At 42.7% G+C, this 24,813-nt stretch overlaps 2 protein-coding genes across 14 annotated transcripts in view; both read right to left on the bottom strand.

The window, feature by feature from the left end:
• The window catches only part of nbeab (neurobeachin b), a 160,531-nt gene extending 159,143 nt beyond the window's left edge, over nt 1–1,388 (bottom strand). For all 5 annotated transcript variants that reach the window (XM_028418798.1, XM_028418801.1, XM_028418800.1 and 2 more), the window contains exon 1: nt 1,107–1,388. In XM_028418798.1, the coding sequence (XP_028274599.1) occupies nt 1,107–1,388 (282 nt within the window). The remainder of the gene's footprint in view (nt 1–1,106) is intronic.
• Nucleotides 1,389–3,105: 1,717 nt separating this feature from the next.
• Nucleotides 3,106–24,813, bottom strand: part of stard13b (StAR related lipid transfer domain containing 13b) — a 50,526-nt gene continuing 28,818 nt past the window's right edge. For 4 of the 9 annotated variants that reach the window (XM_028419161.1, XM_028419163.1, XM_028419162.1 and 1 more), the window contains 13 exons: nt 11,572–11,643; nt 10,437–10,518; nt 8,692–8,755; nt 6,656–8,019; nt 6,390–6,560; nt 6,154–6,313; nt 5,847–6,045; nt 5,549–5,762; nt 5,016–5,130; nt 4,685–4,906; nt 4,383–4,600; nt 4,090–4,266; nt 3,106–3,938 (listed from right to left, as the gene is read on the bottom strand). In XM_028419161.1, the coding sequence (XP_028274962.1) occupies nt 3,821–3,938; nt 4,090–4,266; nt 4,383–4,600; nt 4,685–4,906; nt 5,016–5,130; nt 5,549–5,762; nt 5,847–6,045; nt 6,154–6,313; nt 6,390–6,560; nt 6,656–8,019; nt 8,692–8,755; nt 10,437–10,518; nt 11,572–11,643 (3,176 nt within the window). In that variant the 3' untranslated portion in view covers nt 3,106–3,820. The other 5 variants (XM_028419164.1, XM_028419166.1, XM_028419167.1 and 2 more) reach the window with 5 other exon arrangements.

Here is a 24,813-nt window from a genome sequence, read left to right as displayed (position 1 = left end):
AAAGTTTGAGGCATGCTGTGACTGGAAAGTAGTTGGATGAAAAGCATTCTATTAGTTTACAACAAAACACAGAGCAATAAAGAGAGCTGCACATTCAAATGTCACAGATGAATGTGCAGTTTTATCTGAAAAACAACATTACAGTGTGTTTCTCCTTGTGCACCTTTCCTGTGAAAACAGCACTGGAAAGTGTAAGAGGCCAAGGTGTCAGAGACTCCAGTTACCACTCTCATGTCTGAACATGCCAACGGCTACAATTTGTCCTGCTCCACAAAGTGGATCTGTGTTGTGCCAGAACAGGTCGTAATTAATCTCTAGTGTGTTAACAAGGAGAAGTCAACAACTGCAAACAATCTCAGCTGCTCCTGAAGAGAGTCAAATCAAAGCAGCTGGCTTCCCAGACTCTTTATCTAATGTAATATATTGGAAACTGGCTCCATTTACAAACCCCGGTCACACTACAGGGTTCAAATCCTCCAACACCTCCAGCTTAAATCACTCCGTCTCCTGTCACATTGCTGCATCTATAAAAAGCAGAATGGACCTGTGTAGTAGGAGGAACGAAAAGGCTATAAACAACATGCTGTGTGGGTCAATATGTCTGTACGGAGAGGGTGATCCTACTCCCACAAGTGTTCACACTTCAGTTACAGGACACCAAAAATATCCACGCTTTACCACGCTGCTGAAGAGCTGTGTGTCAAATTATCAAGAAGTGCTACAGCAGTCCTCAAATACCTAAAAGCAGATATAGTGTTATGTGGAAGATGTGGGCCCCTTTAATTTCCACACACACACAGCAGATGTAGATGCCATCTACATTACTGTGAAGAGCTGCCCCTACTGCCTGCTCATCTTCACCCACATTTCCAGGTAAGCACAGGGACAGGTGGAGCTTTAGAAAACTTGAAAAGTTGATGACAGCTTTTTGTTTCAGTGTCCCTTCATTCCTCATCCCAAAGCCAGAGTGACTTTTTAATGCTCTCACTCATGCAAATGATTTAAGAAGCACTTGCACAGCCTCGGTGTTAAAAGAACATCATTTGTTTGTGTCAACACTACAATCTGCTGATGTTGCAGTCATAGCGAAGAAAATGTTTACTTACCAGATTCAGCACCGTTTCAACAATATCCCGGTTGCTAACCTCTCCAACCTGGATCAGTCCGATCAGAACAGCAAATTTCATCTTAATATTCCGGATAGGGACCGATGGATTGATAATCCCAGCCGGGAGGACCATAGAACCAGCGCCGGACATCATCACTCTCTCAGCAGCAGCAGCAGCAGCAGCGGGGACTGCAGCCGCGTGTTGCCCGTGACCTGGAGGAGGTTGTCGGTCCGAGAGCGACAGCGAGCCCGGCATTGTCACCGGTCTCTCGCTTGTCATTTCCACCCAAACCGAATGGGTCTCAGAGGCTGCTGCACGCTTTCTGTCAGTAATGAATTTAATCACTGCTCTGGAGCATCCAGGGGGAAAAAAATGAATGAAAAGAACAACAAAACACAAACAACTGACCACTCTCTGTCAGTACAATCCACTCTGGAGAGTTCCGATGAGTGAGTCCGGTGTGTTGTCGGTTCCAGCCGGTTAACCGAGCTGACTGACCTGCGCTGCGTACATAAAGCTGTGAGTATGTATGTGTGCCGCTTTCTTGGATGCGCGTCTCCGTGTCTGTGCTGCTGTCACCGCCATTTTGCCGCCCCCTGCCTGCGGTTCCGCTCAGCACGCCTGCGCTGCGATTATGAAGCCTGGGGACAGGTCGCGAGTTTTTACTATATTATCAACCACTTAATATGAAAGAAAAGGCCAGGTACCAAACGGTCCGCCTCATTCATCCGTTCCATTAAGTTTCTGTAGTGGTTATTTAGCAGGTAAATGCTGTTAGGAAGTAGGCCTCTACTGCTCCATCACCTGCAACACTTAATTATTTCCGTAAAAATGGCAGCCGGAAGTTACCTGGCATACATTCCTTGATTTAACTCACATTCAGGTAAGATTTATCTAAATGTAAAAACTGAAACTACTGAAATAAAAGCAATAAAAAAGACCTCCTAACACAAAAAAACAAAGAAACTAATTAAAAAAATAAATACAAGGTGTAACTAGCCCACTGATGACGTCCTGCTGGTGACGTATGTGAGATGTCACATGTTTGTTTACACCAGTTAAAAAAAATTGATAAAACTGTAATTAAAATCTTAAATGCAGTTTATATTAATAGATTCCTAAAGTTCATGCTGACATTGAACACATACTTATATCACATTAGAGCCTGCTTATATTCTTATTTTACTTTTTTCCACTCCTCAGAAATATGTGTTATAGATTCAGTCTTGCGGACCTTGGACAGACACATATGCAAAGCAACGCAAAACCTATTATACTAACAACACTTCCAATTTTCTGTTGAGGTGGTGTCAAGGCGGCCATGTTTACACACTGAGCTGATAAACAAAATGTAATTTATTTTGAGACAATCAACATGGTTTTTTTTTAACGTTGGAATGACTTCAGTTGAATTGGGAGCACAGACATCGCTCTACACTTTTTAGAGTTGGTTTACTTTGTGTTAAAGCATCGCAAAATGAATGACAATGTTTTTGTCTTTAATGTTATAATAGCAAATAGCAACATAGTTTAGAAACTGTCAAACGGAGTAAAAGAAGCAGTCTTTGCTGTTTTATTTTGTTGTCCTAATGTTCAATACATCTGAATATTATAAATAAATATATATATTAATCCTCTTTAGTGAGTGAAGTAGTTGATTTATTATTGACATGTTGCCACATATGCCAGAAATGTTACTCAGATGACTCAGATGATCAGAAAGGGCCATCTGGTGGATTAAAATGACAACCAACCAGGTTTTTGTATTCAGCTCAAGCTTTCACCTTCAACACAATCTGCAAATGTCAGAGAACATTCATTAGTCTTCATTAACATTTTGAAACACTATCATGTTTACATTAAAATGAAAGTTCAAATGAGGCATCTTCCCTTGCTGACTGCTTCTTTTTCTTTAAAATGGCCAGCAGAGGTCACTCTCCTACCAGATCACAGAGGTGCATTTGTTATTGAGGCAGCAGTCACACAAACATTTTCATGAATTTGATTGTTTTATTAAAAAATGATGTCTCTTGTACCTGACTGCACAGTCCAGTACCCTAAAGCAGGCATGATCAAGTCAAACCTTAAGTCATACTTTGTACAACCATTGGAGGTCAAAGTTTAATAAAATTACACCCATTCCAAAATGACAATACTGAAGCAAAGTAAAACCAGCTTACAATTTTTGTACCATGTGTATTACAGGGAGGTTGACACAGTGGATGAATCAATATATAGGAAATTAACATTTGTACTATTTACCCCTTCACAAATATATAATATTTACAATTTGTTTACATTTACAGAATATTCACACACATATATACACAGTGTACATCATAATAATTATAGCTTTAAATCTGCAATGAATAACATGTATATGCTTCCCAGAAGCATTTAAGAGCTTGAATGTCCTAGACATTGTAGATTATAGTAGCAATAATACAATAATACAATAATATTATTAAAGATAATAATTATTGTAACATACAGGTTATGGCAGGATGATTCATTTCTCACTGATTATGCTCAGCACCGATAAGATGTCCTCCTGTGTGCAAGTACAGAGGAGCATAAAATACTTTCAGAGCATTTGTACTCAGAAAAACACACCGTGCTTTTGTTCTGGGGACCTGACTACATTTTGGTGCCTGCAGTGAGGCTCAATCTTGATCTCAGGGCTGAGCAGACACCACTAGCAAAAAAAAATCTTAGATTTTGGTCTCTGGGCCGTCTGCGATTAGTGGCTGAAAGGAGTTACGGATCCGAGCAGCTTCTGCAGCACAAAGGTGGCCAGAGGCTTTGTTGTACCAATCTGGAGTCCTTCCCCTGAAATCACAACAGTAGGTTCAGTACACTATAGTGTGCAGGTAGAAGAATCACATAAACTTCTCAAAATATAGCCGGAAACATACATTTATTAATGTCTTTATGGTAGTAAGAAAAAGTAGCATTTGCTAAAAGTGTAAGCAAGACTCACTTCAAGTCCACTCTGCAGATGTGAGTTAGTCTGGACTTTCCTGAGCCACAGGGCTCCAGCAAGTAGCCAGACTCCAATACTATAGCTCGTACCCCTCCAATAAGAGAACAGTCCTCATACTCTACAGACACAGAAACCAGGGAACAAGCACCTTTGGGCAGGTCTGTCCTCCATGACCTGGAATAGACAGAGAGAGATTTAATATGCATCTAAACAGAAAATACTTTTCTGGCAACTTCACAACAAAGGATGATATTCTGATAATATGTTGTTTACTTTTTATTACTGCTCACCTGAGAACTACAAAATCCCGGCTGGGATGAGGGGGCATACGACTAAGAACATACTGAAAGACCTCTGTCTGCTTGTCCAGTGTTTCACACACTTTCCACTGGAGCAGGTCCATATCCCACAGGTGGCGCTCTCGCAGCACCCGATTCAACACTACAGATGGTGGCGCTTCCACTTCCACAGACACTCTCCAACGTCTCAAAGGGTTCCCATCTCCCACCTGAATGTTGCACAAACATACAAACCATCAACAACTACCCATCCTGGATGTACAACAATGTGGCTGCAGAGGAGGAACACTCACCTTCTTATAGTAGAGTTCTGTGTTATCAGAGCTGCTGCATGACACCCAGTATTTGGACTTTTCCCGGGCCTCTTTGAGCAGGTTCTGAAGTCTCCCCTCCATGTGTGTTTGGTACGTTCCATCATCATCTTCCAGCTGCTTGCACAGCTCGTCAATTGTTGGTGCGTGCAAGTCAGCCTCCACGTACGAATTACGCGACTGAGTAACCATCTCATGAGGGATCTGACGGGTGTATGAAGGCATGGTGTAAGACTCACAGCATATGTAAACATAGAGAATGCTGCAGCTATGCTTGAAGTTTTTGCTACATATCAATTACAGGTTCGTGTACCTCAAAGAGACGATTGCACTCTATGATCATATGAGCAAGGCCCTGTGTTGCTGCTAGGTTCTCATTCAGGTCCTTCTGGTCTGGTCTTCCAGTGGCATACTTTTTCTGCATGGCCCTGGAGATTATAAGGAGAGAATATCTATTAGTCCAGCTGAGTCCTCGGGTCAACATCCCCCTAAAATGCAGGATATAAACCCTTCTTCCGCTCTGCAGGAGACCCCTTTGATCCCTTTAGCAACAATTTCAACATGGTAAATTAGAGAGCTTTGCTTTGTTTGTACACAGCATGATCTCATAAAACATTAAGCTTTAAAAAGAGTGTCATGTCCTTTTAAAACTGGCCCAGAAAGAGAGTAATCTACTGCACCCCCGAGGGCTGAGCAGACTCTGTAAACCATTTAATGCTTAACTTTATGGAGTCATAGGTGAAGATAATAATGCAGGAGTTAATAGAATGCATGCATGTCTTGTTCATTATTTTTAAAGGAAGCTGCTGCTGCTGAAAAACCACAGAGTGCACACAAGAAGAATACCTTGGTGACAGATTGTCTTTCTTCAGTATATTGAGATGGAAGAGGGAAGGGGCCAGGCACACAGCTATGTTAGTGGGGGTCATCTGGTTCTCCTCCACAGAGGAAGTCACATCACTGAGGAAACAGAGCAGAGTCTGCAGCACCTCTCTGTTTTCATCCGACATCAGCATGATGGCTGCCTGGACAGCTTGCAACCTTTGGTCCTTCGGCACATCTGTATTGTCAAAAAAATAGTTTTTTCATCATTTGTGCTTTACAGACATACTGGTGGAAAAGAGAGAATCATACATGAACTTACATTGGTAGATATGGAGGAAGGTCTCTCCCAGCTTGCTGGTGAGCAGGGGCTCAGGTAAATCCCTAAAGAACTGCTTCACCATGTCAGCGACATCATAGGCAGACTGGTCCTCGTAGTTCACGTTGTCCGGAGAACTTTCATTCATCTGCCTGAGTGTTTGAATTCGAGACTTCACCCCTGACTTACGAAAGAGACCCACCTAAACACATAACAAAAGTGTTAATGTTCATTTAACAGCTGATAACAACCTTAAGGCACACTGTGCCCCATCTCCCAACCCCTCACTGTGCAGTCTGCTGTCACTGACCTGGTCCAGACACTGGCTCCTCAGGTACCTCAGGGCCTGCTGTACACCAAGGGGCAATGGCTGTCCTGAACGCTGCACGTGAACGATGAGAGGCACCCCGAACACATTCTTATCTTTATAGTCTGGAACCTTCATTCTCTTCATAAACTTCGGCACAGACCTAGGAGGCATCATATTTAATGAAAACCATACCTCATAGACAAAAAGTAGACTTCAGAGGTTTAAATAGGACTTACCATGTCCATCCATGCTTGTTAGACATGGAGTATTTCTCCATGATAGCAGTGAGACGTAATAGAGAAAACTTCTGTAATAGACTGAGCTGGCCCGCTGACTGGTTTGTAATCTGCAGAGATGCCACTGAGTGACTTAGACGATTAGATATCTGAAAGCTGGGCCATCTTAACCTAATGTCAGAAAAAAATACAATTATTTTTAGTCACAAAAAAACAAATGACAGCATTTTTAATTGTTCAGTATTTTAGTGGCATTTCAGACTTACCTATTAGGTCTTGTGAGTGATGCACCTACTCCCGAGTCCCTTCTTTCCCTGAGCCTCGTAGATTCTGTGTCAGCAAGTGACACTTTGTCTCTGTCCCCCTCGCTGGGTGTTGTCTGGCTTCCTGTGACAGAATTGCCCTCAAAGTCCAATGTTATCTGACTAGAGGACTGGAGGCCTTCCGTGTCTTCCTTCTCGCCGTCCACCTGCACCTGCCCTTCTCCTCCAGGTAACACATTTTTTGACCAGTGGTCCACTATCTGCTGTAGTCCGTTGACATGCAGCAAGATATCGTCCAGGTGAGGGAACAGGTCCTCTTTCTCCAGGTCTATCAGGTCCCCGGTGCTGGCATAGAGATGTGAGCCAGGAACATTATCATACACACTGATGCGGCTGCCTCTGGAGCAACACTGGGTGACAGGCCTGCTATCCTTTCTGTGTGAAATTGGTGAGGAGTCCAAGTGTATGCTGCCTGTGTGCCAATTAATAGGCGCCCCATTGGTTGGGGAAAGACTCTCTATAGACAGTGCTTTTGGGAAGGTGCCAGGTTTGTGGTCTTTGGGAATGTGGACCACCAGGTCTTCATAGGAGCAGAATTCATTTTTACGGTTTTGTTCTGCAACTTTATTCACCTGGGTGCCTGAGAAGATGTCTATGTCCTCCAAATACATGCCACTGCGCTTGTGGTCGGCTCGGTGAGGCTTACGCTCTTTCAGGCTTGGCGTGCTGACTGTGCTGCCACTAGAATGACTGCTACCTTCACTACTAGACTGGGAGGGCAGAACTTTGTTGGACGGTGGTTCTGGAGTCCCAGCATCTCCATTTATGATCTCGACACATCGCAGCGTCTTCATTGCCTGGGCCTCCTGCTGCAGCACAGGAGCACTGATGACCAGTGCCTTACGGCTCCTTCCCAGTGTTCCTTTGGAGCTCAGTGTCTCCATGCGCTTCAGGAAGTCTTTGGCACGGGTGCGGCTTAACTTGCCATGTTTATCAGATAGTGAGCCATAGTGAACAAATTCTTTGGGGATGTGAGGCATTGTGAGAGAAGTAGAGTCTGGCATTGCTGCAGAATCTGAGCAGGTGCGGTTAGAGCAGTCGGAGTCCTCCGTGCTGAGGCCCCGGTGGCCGCTGCCCCCGCTGCTTTCACTGTGCAAAGAAGAGACCTCCGGCTCACTGAGGTCCGTCAGGACACTCTCACTGCTGGTGGTTGTTCTCAGAGGCACCCCGTCCCTGGAGGTGTGACTCTCTCCGTGGTTTCCTAGCAGACAGTCAATGTCCTGTAACCTGGACCAGCGCCGGCTGCTCCACTCAAAGGTCCATTTATCACTGATAGCAAACAGGTCTTCTTCATCAGAGTCTTCACTCTGGAGAAAGACAGATTTTGTTACTTTTATCAATGAACTGAAAACTAAAAATCCATTTGTAAATCTTTCATAAATGCATTGCTCAAAATTGCCCAGTGCTAATGCTATATATATATATATATATATATATATATAGAGAGAGAGAGAGAGAGAGAAAAATATGCAAATAATCCATATATATATATATATATGGATTATTTGCATATTTTTCTGTTCATGCTGTGAGAAAGAAAAATAGCTAGCATACAATAACTGTAGCAGGAAATAGCTGGATAATGTGTTTGCTTATAATTAATATCATTATGCAACCAGCTAACAGTGATATAACCGAGAGTGGCTGCTTTGAGCTGAAGACTTTTCTATAAATAGATCAAGGCAGGAAAAAATAATGAAAACATGCCACTGGGCTATATTCTAATAAAGGAAGATATAAAAAGTAATGATAGGCAATACAACAATGGTACAGTCTTAAATAACCCAGAATGTGGGTTAAAAGGACAAAGCTGGGCCATGTTTGTGTTGGTGCAGGAAGCACCTGCATAACATTGTAAGACAATACCTTCTTCACAGAGACACTTCTTAAAAATTCAAATGAACTTTTTGATATTTGAGTCAAGGTTTCAATTTATTAGCCGCTGACAGATCAATGTGTTTTGGTGGTCTTACGCTTACCTTCTTCTTTGGAAGATTCACATCGAGTTTCATAGAAGCACACTTGTTCAAAGTGTTGAGTCGCCTGAAAGAAAAAATGAGTCCATTGATGAATTCTATTCAAAAGAAACAATGAGGAAACACCACAATAGAAGACCAGAAATAGATCCTGTGCTATTTAAGGGTTAATCTGATCAGCTTCTGTTCTGGATACACAACCAGAGCCAGGAGGAAACTAAGTTTGTCTGTGTCATAAAATCCTAAACCTAATGAACACCGGTAATTGTCAGCACTCTGTTCTCCTTCTCTCAGGGCTGATGTAAGTGATTGTGGCTTAAAGGGCTATCTGTAGTAGTTTGATTAAAGGTGAGCTTTAGGTCAACCATGTCTAATCAGAGGCTCATTCAATTAAAACATGACATCTGTAGATGTTAATGTCCAGCTGTTGTGGTCTTACTATAACAGACTAATGGTGTACACACACCATTAGAGAGAGGTCAGCTGTAAAACAGTTGCTAAAAATAAGATATAAATATTCAAGGTTAGTCACTTATTCACGTAACAGATTTTAAATATAAATCAGTTGTTTAATTACATACGAATAAAAGCACTGGAGGTTTACTGACTACTAGGTTTACTGGAGTTTCAAGCTGTTCTAACAAGTATATATATACTATAAAACAGCACTAAAAGCAGCGCATGAGCCAACAATAGCATGAGGAAAAGATGACGACATAACAGAATAAACTCCAGCTCATCTGGCTGTAGACAAAAAGGAACAAATTTGCGGTGAGATAATCACAAGCTTCAACAGCTCCAGATATGGCTAACAGTCTTTTTAAAGTGACTGACAGTACTGTTCTGTGACAGTAAATGGTGGCTCTAACTATTCTCCAGTGCTGCAGATGACAGGGGTTACTCAAACAAGATGTTCCCATGATTGTTACTGTAGATAGTAGAGGGAGGATTTCTAAGCTGGGGGCCCTTTATTCCACGGGCCTAAAGAGCTTTGAGTGGGGTTGCTAAAATAGGAGGCTGCTTAGCCCGGGATCAGACAGAGCACTCACATGTATGAAATATCTATCAGTTTCAGCTCTATCAGAGACCCACGGCGTGCAGGCTGGTATTTGTTGTTGCACACAAGACTGTGGTGCCGTAACAAGACTATAAAGCCATCCTTATGTTGCCATAGAGATGCTGGGAAGTCATGGACAAAATCACGTTGGAGGTGGAACTGTTTCCAATTGTCTCCTATTTATCCCGTGGCAAGTTTGGAATTTAGATGAGGTGCTTTAGGGTTGTTTAGAGTCACAGTATATTGAGCTGTGCGAGGCACCCCTCATGCTCCTCCTGTTTCCTCTTGGGATGGTTGCCATAGTTACAGTGGTAGCTGAAGTGATGTTTTCATCTTGGCTTGAAAAAGTACATCTTGCCCTACAAGGGTGCGATGTTGAACCACCAGTCGAAAGCTTAGTGCACCTTTATATTCTTTATTTAGTTACTGTATGTCTCATGAGGAGAAGATTCTCACAAATAAAGCATATATTAGATCAATGCCTTCAGAAAGATTAGTCTGAGAGGGGTCAACTGATTTAAAAGATCTTTAAATCATCATATTTTCCACATCATTGCTATTATTTAAACTAGTTTGAGCAACTACAGCTTTGAATTTACGCTGTGTGTCTGGGACTCAGCTTAAAAAAAGTTTTATGTAATAAAAAAAATGTGCATTGACTTCAAACTTTATAGTTGACTTGTCTGGTTACCTGCACAGAGGTTCCACAAGGTCTTTGTCCAGAAAGTCATGATCTCTTTTCACAGGAGTGATATCAATGGGGAACTGGGAATCTGAGGAAAAAAAGGCACAACATTCAGAGAGAGCAGCAGTGTTGGAATTCCACTCGATATTGTTCATGGATCGGATAAATGGAAAGAAAGATCTGCAGACCACATTCTTTCCAGACGTACATTGAAGGCTGGGATACCATCAAACTTGTTTTGTGTGTGATGCTAATGAGAACAGACAGAATTTGCCCAAATAGCAGCACGCAGGCCTGTGTGGGCATTACGTCTTCTTCTGAGTATGGCCTTCCTCTTACATAACTTAAGAGACTGAATGTAACATTCCACTGCATTCATGAGAAGTTGTTAACTTCTTATGAAAAACAGAAGCAGCAGTGAGGGTTTCAACAAGGCCCAGCCTGTTCTTTACAGGAGCAGACACTCAGATTCACTGAGGGCTTTAGAACATGGCTGCATCCTAAAACTTCCTTTCATCATCTGAACACACGATCACAGCAGTAACATGAAGCTCATGTCTTCACTCAGTCAGTATTACCAGTGCACACTGCAGGAGTTTCTCTATTTTCTGCATACAGGCTGTCGGGAAACAAATATATTGCAGCAAAGAGCATCAGAAGTCAGGTCCTGACACAAAGATCTGTGGGAGTAAAGCTACTTTAAGCCCTGATAAAACCTATTTCTTCCCATGACTTCAGTCTAAGAGCACAGAAGACATGTTTATGTAGTAATCGTAGCTTAGAAAAGATTAGCCTAAAAAAGCAGCTGATGCTCCGCTTGTTTTGTGATGCCTGAAGGGACACAGGCTGGAGCCCTAGCGCCGAGGCTTCCTGTGTACACTTGTGTAAATGAGGCTCAGTATGCCTCCCTTCAATACATGTTTTGTGTAAAGACCAGATGACACTATGTGCCATTATTCACTGTTCAAGCTATAACAGTGTTTCATTTAACAACAGATCTTAAATAAAAGTGCCATTTTAGGTTTGTTATAGAGCACTTTTTATTGGTGTGCTGCTTCATTAATCTCTATCTTTGAAATCAAACATCATTTCCACGCTCTGTGATGAATGTGTGTGGGAGTTCACCGAGTGCTTTTATTACCTTCAAAGAGCTGAGCATACTGGGGAAATCCTGCTGCCCGCAGCCAGTCACACGCCTCTTTTGCCTCAATTTCTGAAATACAAGAAATCATGCTCTTTAAAAACTGAAATAAAAAAAAATTTAATTTTAACACAATAACCAAAACATTCAACAAAAACAAGTCTGGACCGAAGACCTGGATAGAATTCACATGGGAAAAACACATCTATAGATCTGATTTACATCCTCTTTGTCAGAACTTTCCTTAATAAATACAGAAGTGACCTCAGCAGTGAGGAACATAAACAGGTCCTACTGATCCTACAGAGTAAGCTGTCGGTAGGCTTACAGCCTCTGATGACAAGGAGAGGAAACAGACCGTTGGCACCTTTCCATTAATGCTAATAGAGTTGGGTGCCTTTTACCACCTCAGTGAGACGTGCTGCCTGACACATCGGTGCTACTGCACACAAGCTGCTTTACATGAAGAAAGGACACATCAAATTATGCTCATTTAATAAATGAAAAAGAAATAAAATCAGGAATACATAATATTTTGAACAATTAAAAAAATCGACACCAATAAACTTAAATCTTATGTAATGTTTATTGAGAAAAAGACCAAAGTGCAGCGTTCTAAACTTCAGTTTTGAGTATTCAATAAGAAGCTTAACATATTTTAAACTGATACTTGGACAACAGTTGATCATTGATTAATGTTAGTATATGCAGCCCTAATGAAAAAAAATCCTCTTAAAGAATATATCTCACATTATTAAGAATGAGGATTCACTGTGTGTAAGAAGCTAACATAAAAATACAAAGCACACTAAGACATTCTTACCAGTTCCAGTTTTTCACAGCCACACAGCTGATAAACATCCCACCTCTAAATCCTTGCAAGAGCGTAAAGCTCACATTCAAAACACAGTCCCACATAAGCTGCACCCACGGGTGACAAATAACTCTCCCATCACACATCTGAGGTCTCAGTTCCAGTCCCTGTCTGTGCCTGACACGCTACGACCGAAACATGAACCACGGTCATTCATCACACAATACTGCATAATTACAGGCACTATTTCCATGCAATGAAGATACTGCTATCGCCTGTTTTCCAGTGCTTACAGATCCAGGACTCACCTGCGCTGCCTCACTTCTGTGTCACCCAGAAATCAATGAAAAGTGACTTTGGTCTTCAGACTGAGCAGCAACTGAATAAATATTAACAGTTCCCTGCGTCCTTGAATGACAAAAAGTCTGTTTACTCCCTTTAACCAGCAGTTAAGTCAACATGTGCATGCAGTCAGGAGCCACTCTGCTCTGTTCCCACCTGTATCAGCAGGAGCTAAAGGCTTTCTCTGCACGCAGGCTTCCCTCCCAGGTGGATAATATCAGGCTAGTATTATTCAACTGCAGCTTATAGTGAGAGCGCTGCCAGGTCCTCTTGTGTCCCACAGCCACAGGTTGGACCACTGGGAGCAAGTAACATGAGATGGGAATTCCTCTCTGTTTGGCATTCTGTAACACGATACCGAGACATTCTGTCCTCTCATCCTCTCTCTAAGGAAATCTCTTGTGGATAAAAGGCTGGGCGGGCATGGTGCCAAAGAATGAGAACTTCTGTTTGTACTCTACAACCTACAGCTTTAAAACTGTGTAGAGTATAAACTTACAGTTTCACAAAGAGATGAAACCCAGTTAGGTTCTGACACAATGGCCCAGACTGTCAAAAGCCATGTATGGCTAAAGTATCTGTATCGTGCCTCCTTTCCTTTACAATTCACTTTATGCAACACTCACTATCAAGAACACTGGTTATGCAATTCATTGCTTAGACATGACCTGTAATAAAACGCTGGAGGGAAAGATGTGGTACACTTGGAGAGTCCTGAGCAGAGCGGTGCCAGAATAATGACAGTTTTAAGGGCTCAATTACACATTCCACTTTTTTTTTTTTAAAGTATTTACAGTGAACTACATAAAAAGTTTGATTTGCTTTGTTTTGTCCTGAGATCCATGTGTCAGACAGTAAAGCTCCATGACTAACAGTAATCCTCTCCATTTCATAACTCTTTGGAAAAACATAAAATACTATATTCAGGCTTATTGTGAAGTAAAACAATCCCTCATCCAGACAGATGCAAAGACTTTATTCCTCTAAACCCTTCAATCTAACCTCACTGTAGTTTCCTTACTTCTGTTAACAAATTATCATGTACTCACGGGATATTTTCATCATACAGCCAGTGTGGGTCATATATCCATCAAGATTCAAGAGTGTCTCTCAGCATGTCAGAGCATCTTCATTCCCACGCTGAGCCACATTCCTGCTCTCTCTGAACACAGCTTGCAGTTTGAACTCAGATCTACGGCTCCTTCTTCCCCTTTCTCTTTCCATCTACCCCCAACCACCATGTGCCTGTCCCAACACTAAATCTCTCCTTCAACCCACCCCTTTCTGTGGCAGGCTCCCGAATACTCACCCCCTTCTTCTTCCTCCCCCTCAGCTTCCCCGTGCCCGACCCTCCTACCCAGCGCTGCCCACGACAACTCTTTTATACCCCACTCAGCACATTTTTGGCAAAGACGGCAGGGACTCTGTTGTATTTCAAGATGCTGCTGTTATTTTAGCATAAAACACTTCCTGCCATTTGCTGATATACAGTTCTCTGTTTTCACTTTGGTTGAATTACATGAGGTCAGTTTTTACCGACTTTTCATGCTGAAAAGTGTTAGTGCTAGTGTGGGAAATGTTTAACTCAAACAACACAGAAGGGAAACGTGGTTTTGAGAAGTTCAGATGTTGCTCTGGTGGGTCACTGAAATGGAAAAAACGTAGGCAGCTGAACTCGGGGAAAACCATGACATAAACTGTCAGCAATCAGCAGCCATGAATCATGCTGAGGCAGTCGGCTCACAAGACTCTGCGCTAACATCACCGGTGTGATAAATTCGTCTGTTTCAGCTCCGTCTCAGCCTCGCTGTCTGAAACAGAATCAATAAAGGGAAGTGTGACCTGTGTCACCTGTGACAGCGACAGGGATATGTCACTTGACACTGAAAACAGCTCCTCAAATGTAATGAATTAAACCATGGTTGTGAGAAATAGAGGCAAAAATACAACACTATTAAATATTTTTATTCTGTTTTCTACAAAAACACATCCATAAATCAAAACCTCGAGAAAATGTATGATTTAAAAGGAAACCTATGTGGGGATACAGGCACTGTAAATTATGAGGGGTTTCCATGGCTCTGTGATTACGTAAGCATATCACATCCATAATTTCCTATCATGTGAGTAGAATTCCAGATGTGGTCGGCTTCTGCAGTGCCTGCCTCACTTTGTGACGTTTGTGCCATTTCCTCTCCTGATCTGCTGGAGCCAGGAGAGGCTATAAAGCTCTGAGAGCAGACAGAATGATGTCGCCAATCCACTTAGCAAACCGTTTAACAGTAAATACACTTAGCACATATCCGAACTTTGAAAACAAACTGCCTTAATGTGTATAAAGACCCCCACAAACACATCTGCGTTTTCCTCCCCCGCGCTGCACTGCAGCAGAATGAATCAGCCAGACAAGTCAGACTGCAAGTGAGCACTGAGATATGAACACCTGGAGAGGAAAAAAAAAAAGAAGAAGATTCCACTCAAAGGTGTCGTCATGCTGGGAGGCATGGAGCAGAGGCCTCTCTTCCCCTTTTATGATGCTAATTGCATACAGACACCCACTCACAGTGAGCAGTCAGCTAAAGACTAGACAGACAGCCAGGGGAAACACACTGCCCCCTCTTCTTAGTCTGCCCCAAAAACCACAACATCTGATGTTTCATGCCCAAAATAGCCTTACATTCCTTCTGTCTCACAGTTTGCAATTGTGCATTGGGGAGCAAACAGGAAGCACAGATAAGGATGAATGATAGCCAAACGTTGATGCCTGTGGACACAAGAGGCATTACGGGGGTCTGTTCTCTATTTGTAATAGCTCAGGTCCTCTCAGGGAAACGCTGGCATTTCACAAGGTGGATTAATAGAGCTGTGCCCCCATGTAATTCACCAAATGCCGTGGGAACAAAGCCTTCCTATTTTTTCCAACAGTAGGTCTTAATTAACACAGCTCTACTATACCTCAGACTCCTCAGCACAATATGCCACAATCACAGGAGGTGACAGGGCAATATCACAACAAGTCTTAGGTTCATAGCAGCATCACTGCAATAAAGAACAATAGTCAAATCTAAGAGGTCATCTGTCTGCAGCGGTGAGTAACAACACAGCACCTTTGTGGATGTGACTTTGTTCCTGATGCAGTGATTGGCACATGAGCTGGCTGGCTCCACAGGCCATGTAATTACAGAGAGCCAGTGTTGAATCACCCCAGGACCTCCAGCCCCTTCATTTGATCCTGTGGGGCACACAGGGGACCTGTTATCCTGCAGTCAATGCGGGATGCAGGTTAAAAATCATCAGCTCTAGGCTGCGTTGCTAAGACACCACAGCGAAATTTCCTCAAATACAAATGAGCTAGCAAATCTTGGTACTACTTTTGCCCCGTGGTCCATGCTGACCTGGGTAGAGATCATTTCAACACAGCACAGGTCTCTGGTAACAAGTGGATAAAGCAGGCTTCAATGCCCCCTGCAGCACAGGGACGTGAGGACAAACAAAGTGTGAGCCTAGGAAAAGCCAGTGCCAAGGAGGCATTAGCATTCTGAACCTGTGTGGGTCAGAGTTTCTCAGACAACCACAATTAATTTAAGGGCCATATAATTCATTACAGACGTGCTCTCTGAATGTAGCAGCTATCATCATAATTTTGCTCTTCTAGTCATTTTCTTCTTCGGTAAAACAATTCAAATGTAAACAAAACTCTGGTTCACGAACCTTATTCAAGGCTCCACTAGTGAAAGATTCACCTTTCATTTCACAGCAGACACACACACACTCAGCAAGAGCTTATTGATTCTGGAGGTAAATAGCATAACTATGTGAGCTAGGGAGCTGCTGTTGTTGACCATTGCCAAAGCCTGCTGGGTCAAAAGTCATCTGGGCTGCGTTTTTCTCTTGAGGTCCTGTATTGAATTTAAACAAGAGCAGCACAGCTGTGGTAACACTCTGCTTCACCTCTGAAGGACACCCAGAGAGAAGCTTCTTTCATCTTCAGGGGAAACAACCCATCAGCTCTCTCTCTCTCTGTCAGTCTCTCCTTTTGTCTCTCACTCATGCCCGGAAACTCCAGTCACAGCATTTACAGGTTACTAATGATAACACAATGAACACTGACAATGTTAAAATACCTAGACGTGAATTCACATACCCTGATTCCTGTGCAGTGTTGGTTCCAGTAATAAAAGCAAAAGCTGATTCATTTCTTAACCCTGTCTGAGAACACAGTAAAACTAAAGTGTGTGTGTAAAATTTCTGTGAACACTTTAAAGTATAGATAAACGTGATAAGCTGTTTCTAAAAGCAAACATCAAGTCCCTACACAGCAGTCTGGGAGAGAAATTATCAGTCTCATCCAACCACAAACAGCCTTCCAGTGAAGGATTTACAAATAATCTCTGACCCAAACTTAAAACCCAATAACCCACTGGATCTGGTTGAGTGTCACAGCCAGAAGACAAATAATGGGGTATGATGTTTGGGCAGCGTGGGCCTCTGAGCAAGCCAAGGCTTCAAAGTTCATCCAACTAGTTACAGTGTCTCAAATTCACTCAGTTTTGAGAAAATGTTCTAACAGCCACATGTTGAGTCCCTGGGGTTGCTCAGCAAATAGTAAAAACGGACAAACGTGTCAAGTGTACGTCCAGCTCCATAGACAGGTGTGCTGCTTCGTCTCCTTTGGTCACACTACAGGATACTTAGGCACATGACACATTAATGGAAGACTCACAAAAGTACAAAAAAGGACCTCTGACCCCAAACCTCAAGCAATTTCCAGATTGCCGTTTCACACCCGCTTTACTGCTAGCAGCTCCGAAAACCGCTTTCTGTGAAATACATACTGCAGCGACTTCCAAGGCGAGATGCACAAGCTAAACACTTCCAGACACTGGACTGTAGCCACGTTCCCACGAACGTTACAGTGTTCCGACAGCCATCTTGGAGGCCTTTGTGGAGGATTTGCTTTCTTTTGTGATAACAACATCAACTTTGGCTTTTGCAGATTTGCCTCTTCGTTTCATCCTGGCATACCTCCCTGAAACCCCACACTCTTTCTCCAGCCCTGCGTTGATCTTTGCAGAGTAATCACTGTTCTAGCTGTTCAGTTGAAGCTATTTATCAGTGAATAAATAAACACAGTGCAGGATTAATAATGTAGCCTGGACAGTCATGACACATATCTGGGGTTTGCTATCCACCCATAGCAGATGTCTTCTTTCAGAATAGTGTTTGTTTTTGGTCCTTGTGATAGTATGGGAGGAAATAGGGGAATCTGATGCAGTGGGATTGTACCTGTGGGCATATTTGTTTCCTGTGGTTTGGATGTAAGACCTGGACACAGACTTCCTTCTCTGAGCCTGTCTAACTTTTCCTAACTCCCTTGTCTTTCCACTAACATCTCTTTGGAGCGTCTTTCTCTTCTTCCCTGACTCTGATCTGGGCTTTTTCAGTTGTCTCTTCATCTCCCCCCTCCTCGCCTCATCTGCCAGCTCCTTCACAGCTGGCTCCTGCAGTTTCCCATGTGGTCATGTAGTTAACTGTATCCTTTCAGTCCTCCAACAAGGTCTTATAGGTCCATGTGTATGTTTGCATCCTGATTTGAAGTCCATACATGTCCTCTTTTGTGTAACGCTCATTAGGCTGCATGCCTTGCCGTGTCATGCTGTTTTCTCACTTATAATATATGGCTGTGCAGCTGTAATTCTTCCGTCCCTTTGATAGCTTATATAAACACTGTAATTTGGTTTTCCAGCGTTGCCATATAACATAGCTAAAGGGGGACTGACAAAGACTCACTGACCTAAAAATATTGACTGTCACCTACACAAAGCAAACATCACTCACAAGCACAGAAATACGGTATACTAACTAATTATGTTTATTGTCCAACCACTGGTCTGTAAAATGTAGCATAAGGAGGAAAGAGGAGGAGGAAAACATCCAGAAGAAACTCCTCTGAAGTTGAGTCCTGCAGCGCTCCATAAGATCCTCCTTCCTCTCATTTGGACTGGATCCCAGAGGGGACTATGTGGGGTTCCCTCCTTTTCTGAGAATGGCCTCAGAGTCAGAGGGTAGAGAGGGGGCCAATGTCAGAACAAGGGCCCCTACCGTGAGAAAGCCCTTCATGGACCTCCACAATAAAAGCATGGAGCCATCCCTAAGGATGCTGGTCCTAATTAAGAACATCAAAGTAAAGACCTCCTCATGAGCCTCCAAGCACTCATACAACACTTGTCAGCTGCCACTGAAAGGATGATACTGTTAGCATGAATTTTGGTGCATGGCGAACAAGAACCCACAGACACAGCTAGTCTGTCGGTCGTCTGCATTAACTTTATGACTACTTACATACACAAACACACAGTCCTTTACACACACACACACACAGTGTGCAGACACAAAATGTTGAACTATTTATCATGGTTGGCCATCAATGACAGGCTGTGTTCAGACGGTCAGCCCCGGGCTGAACAGCCTATAAAATGAAGAGACAGCGGCGGACTGTCTGTGATCTGCATGCATGCTGCCTTTACACTTCTGTCAGTTTTTCCAGCTAATGACATGCAATACACATTTCTACCTCAGGAGGGCAGCCAAGGCTTTAAATCTGACATGCTTGATGTGCCACTGAGGGGGAAATGATGTGCTGCATGTTGACAATATCTAATATTAAAAGACAGAACAGCCACTAGTGCACAGTTCAGGTTGGGGTGTGTTTCACTTCATAATATTGATTTCATATTTGTCCTATTTTCATATTATTTAAACAGATAAACATTAATAGGTCCTTCAAATATTTCGTGTACTGCTTCAGTGGCGTTTTCTAATCTGTGGAGTGGAAAAGATGTTTTTAAAGTGTTTCTGTTAATATGTGACTTTCCGTTCCTGTTACAGTGCAGCCGAGGCATTTCTGAAATCTGCACTTAGTAAATGATTAGCCCTGCACATATGGTAGCTGTCAGCTCCTCTGGCTGTGAAGGAACAGGAGACACAGCTTTACAGGCCATATATACCGGTACATGAAAGCCATATGTTGGTAGGTAGCTACTGTACCAAAAGCTGTATGAATGTGACCTTTATTTACCAGAGGTTGGTTGGAAAGAGTCTGTTTGTTTGCAGCAGTTACTAGATTCTTGAATCATTCTTTATCAGAAGAGCAGGTAATTACCAAGAACTGCCATCCATCTATTGGTACTTCATGACAACACAAACAGTGGGGGGAACAGGAAGAACTATATATAGCTGTCTATAAATCTGTTCCAGTACAGGGACGTGAGGATCCTTTCCCTTTCTGTCAGTTTAATAATAACATGTGATGACTATAGACAAGCAAACAAATTGCTTTTTACTCTTGTCAGGGTTGTTTAAGGCCCTCTTATGGTAACAAAAACAATCTGCATAACAATTTGATTAACAACACACAAATTCATGAATAAAAGATACACTGGCCTCACATGAGCTCAGTAAACAATGTGTAAGGCTACATCTTTACTTATCATCAAACCTCCATTTGAATGAAGGAACAGTTATATTTGTTTCACAGTGAGCTGATCAATGCCACACACTGTAGCAGGCCACTGATGAATAATGCAGCGCTCTGCAGAGAGGAGTCTTGAGAGAGGGAAAGGGCAGAGTCTAACTAGATTCCTTATGTTGAAGAGCCCTTTTAATGATACAGCCTCTCAAAAGACAGAACAATGCAAACCTCTTTCAATGCTGCTTTCAAACAATTACCAATCTTCTTGTTAGAGAAAGAACAGAGGACGGACGGTACAGCTTGTCTTCTTAACAAGCTCAAGTGTTCCTGTCCTCTCAATGTTCAGCATTTTAAACGTTCAAGTGTTCAGGCATGTTTTCCTGTACAGATACTTGTCCCTGAGTAAGTTTTCTCTGTTAATTATTTAAACTTTGCAAAAGATTAAAATGTTGTAATCAAACCCTGACTGAAAAATCCAGACAGAATGGCAGTAAAATATAAAGGAATTAACCAAATGCATTCAATACAGGATGATTGAGCACCCAACAATGTGGGCGGGAACAGTGTGCATAGTCCAAATACTGATATGGTCAGATATAATAACAGACCTGACAGACAGGATATACAATAACCTGAAAAGACACACGGTGTTCAAAATAAAAGGCACTCTTAGGATCACAGAGAGATTCACTGACATGCACACATCTGCCACATAATAACGTGCCATTTGACAAGAAACGTACAACGTCCTTAACCATTGCAGAATGCACTTAATGGCCTCTGCAGGCCAGAGGTCAAAAAGTCACGAAGAAGTGTCATGGAGGGGTCACACTGGACAGAGCTTCTTGTCTTTCAAGGCACAACAGGCACTGCGCAGGAGGAAAAGCACCAAACACAGTCAGCAAAGCAAGCTTTTAGTCACGCTGTGGCTTTCAGCTGCTCAGAGGTTCCATCAAAGTGCTGATGAAGTTTCCAGAGCTTTTCCATGGCAAAGTAGGAAAACTGCCACATATGAATGTCAAGTTTTCACTGCAGTCCAGCTCAGTGCATTGGAAAACAGCTTAAAACAATCATTTATGATGCAATGGATGCACATTCTAAAACATTTTGACTATTACTGAACTTTGCTAAAATACCCATTACATCACTGGAAGTCCAAGTAAGGAAACACAACTCAAAGGATTTGATGATATTCCAAATAATCAGTGTCCAGGAAGAAAACCAACAAAACTGCACACAGTAAGTTGATGATGATACAATATATACAGCATGTATTTCTGGTGCATGAAGAGCAACAACACATGCAGAAATCCTGAGAATCTTGAGAGGGGCTGAGCAGGGGGGCAGACGGAGCAGAAGGCTGCAGGCCTTCCAGAGGAATGACATGTGGAATACTCCTCTGAAATCTGAGCAATATTTTCAGGAAAGAGACACATTCCTGCACAATAAAAGCAGACCCTTTCACTTACACGGCAAATCAAACAATGCCTGTCTTCTTTCCATCTTCCATCACATATGTTGTCAATATATCTGATCACTAAAGACACAACAAGAACCCACACACACATAGTTGTGGTGCCAGCTCCTAATCGGAAACATGACTAAGACCGAGCAGGCTTCCCTGGAATTTGGGGTGGGGTGTAACAATACATGACTAAACGCTGCCCATCACCATGGCCCCAACTCACTTTCAACCTGCTGTGTCAATAGGGCCAGCCAGCTGGAATGCAGGAGCCACTGCAACACAGGGAGATCAATCCTGTGGCTCTGGGGCCAGACTCTTAAAATACCACTGTACTGTTATCTCTTGCATTTTAAACAGGTATAAACACACCATGAGACAAGGGAGGGATGACAAGAAGTAAGACTTATACAAACATGAAATGCTAAGAGAAGATATTACAAGAATACTGGTCATTTATGGTATTTAAGACAAAGGATAATATACTACAATCACCAAAATTAGGCAACACAATCAGTGAAAGCAGCAAGTTACAACATGTTGATGTCAAGCATAAATTGTGAAATTGTGTCACAAAGTTTTGGGTTGGCTGTACCTATATTTTTCACAATGTGTTAGCGGTGTAGGGGAATTTGGGTAAATGTTAAACTGTCCTTTTATCTACTTACTGACATGTAACTCACTGCTGAATCCTATCTTTGGTCACAGAGAACACAAACAAAAATCTGAGCTGAACCAACACACTACTACCTTAAACAAATCCTAAAACTTACCTCAAACATTCACATTTTCTGTCACAGCTGACTTAAATGGTTGGGTTGCTGTCAAACCAGACAATCTGCTAACTGAAAACACATGCCAGGATACATGACTCCACATGCTGGCAAACATCAGATCACAGATTTCCCCCTTAAAAGCAACTGTACGTACACACACAGCTCCAGGACATCTTCACGCATTAATTTAACAGCGAGCTTTGCGTATCTCACATCATCACAGTCACAAAATGTGCCTTGTGCTGTTGTCTCCGCAGTAATGCAGAAAATCTTACCCACATTATCTGACTCATGCTCTTGTTTCTGTGACTGGGTTCCGAACTATGCTGTGTATTGCTGAAGTTTCTATGTGATTAAGCTTCTTCTGTTATGAAGCACAGCTTCCCTTTGATCGGGCGTCAGGATGTTCACACCTGTACAGGAGGGAGCATTTTCTCCTCTGTATTGTCATGCATGCCCTTCCCCCTCGCTCCCCTCCACATCTTTAGGGAGTGACTTTATCTCCAGGTAAACACAAAGGCAAGAAGGTTACAGCCCTTGGAGAAAGCTGAATGGCAGGTCAGAGGTTGTGCTAAGAAAACATGACTATTGCTCTGCTGCTAACAAACAGAGGTCCACAAATGAGCTGAGGTCTTGTAAAACTGTCAAGCAAGACATTCATTGATAACTCTTGTTTACACTGCGGGCTGACCTCCTCTTATATAACGGATCCTGCAGCTTATCTCCTATCAGGGCTTGTTATAGTCAGTCAATACTTATTATTTACCACTGCACCCTTGACTTCATATTGGCTGAAGGTCAAGTTTGTACTTTCTGCACACTCAAACACACCCTTTAAACTGTGCGACACATATGATTTATATTGGATCGACCTGGAAATCAGTGAATAAGAATAAAAAAACAAAGATAAGATATTTCACAAACACAACGATGTCCTTCCTCACTCTCATATTCAGGCACACTACGTGTTTTAACCACCAGCCAGCTAAGCCGTTAGTCCTAGCATTCCTGGAGGTATGACATAGAAGGATTAATTTAAGCAGACTCTCTAACAGCTGGTTCTTCAGCCAACGCTACAACAAAAGGTTTCCCTTCCAACAAAAAGACTGAATCAGAAGTCTAAACTGTCACCTCTCCTACCTCCAGCAATCTTCTTCAATAGTTGTTGTCTGGCAATGATCCTGCCCAGCCTGTAGCCTGAACGTCTGCGGTGATGGTCCATTCTCAGGTAGATATCCTGAGTCTCCGGGGTCATACTCCCCAGACACTCACTGCCCGTGGAGCCTGGGAGCTCCCGAAACATAACTGTAATACTGTACCCTAAACAAGCCCCCGACCACTGCTGCCTGATACAAACTCTCTGTCTCACCAACAGAAAACTTCACATTCATGTGTAAAAAGCTTAAAGTGAGCAGAGAGGGACGGCACAGCAGAGGCTTGGGGGGAGGAGTGCCAACACTTCAGTCTATCTCTCCAGCACATGTGACCACAGTGTGGCCAATGGCAGGGAAGCAGTGGGAGTCCTGCCCACCTTGCTGAACTGAATCCAGTGTCTGTATGAATGCTTGTCAACTTCCCCCTGCTCTGGAGGGAAATATAAATACCATTGGAATGCCTATGAACTGAGTAAGGAGACCAGGAGTGGATAAAGAGGGGTGTGGGAGGGCTTACAAAAATACTGGCTTTTGGATCCACCCTGCACTAGAACAACTCTTCTGCTGTTGCTGCTCACACAGGTGCCAAATGTACTGCACTAGAGTGAGTCTGTGCCATGTCAGAGTAAACTACACAAGTTGTTTTCTTGGTTGAAGAATGCTAATTTATCCTCCCCAACCCCCACCACACAACAACCTCTACTTCCAGTCGCAGGAAGCCCTCACAGTAGGTAACCACCAGCCTCTCAGAGGAAAAATAGATGTTAGCTTGAATACACAACTGACTCAAATCCCCTCTGCTAAACACATAAGTAAAGACGCCAGCATGTCATCGGGTTGGCTCTGATAATCTCCTTATTAAAATGTCACAATAAATGTTACATTTTAAAATGACATAAAACATTTAGTAATTAAGTGCATTTTCTCAGCTTGTATGCTGAAGCCATCACCATATATGACAGGAGTTAGTTTCCACCTTGCCTTGATATCATGCCAGGTGGCAGGGTCACATCGGACCAGAAACGCAAAACAAAAACACCTTAACAGCTTGCACTATTGTTCTTTTACTTGTGAGGACGGCATAGACACTATACAACTAAGGATGAAGCATCCATGACATCACCCGTAGGTTTCTGAAGAGTCCTGAGTCCTTGTGGAAGGCTCTGGCCGCCGCCATGTGGTCAGCGTCATAGTACACCCTAACTCCCAATGCAGGCAAAGAG

The sequence above is a fragment of the Parambassis ranga genome, chromosome 13 (assembly GCF_900634625.1).
Source record: "Parambassis ranga chromosome 13, fParRan2.1, whole genome shotgun sequence".
Classification (NCBI taxonomy): domain Eukaryota; kingdom Metazoa; phylum Chordata; class Actinopteri; family Ambassidae; genus Parambassis; species Parambassis ranga.
The sequence above is the reverse complement of the archived record's forward strand: the minus strand, read 5'-3'. Positions and strand labels throughout refer to the sequence as shown.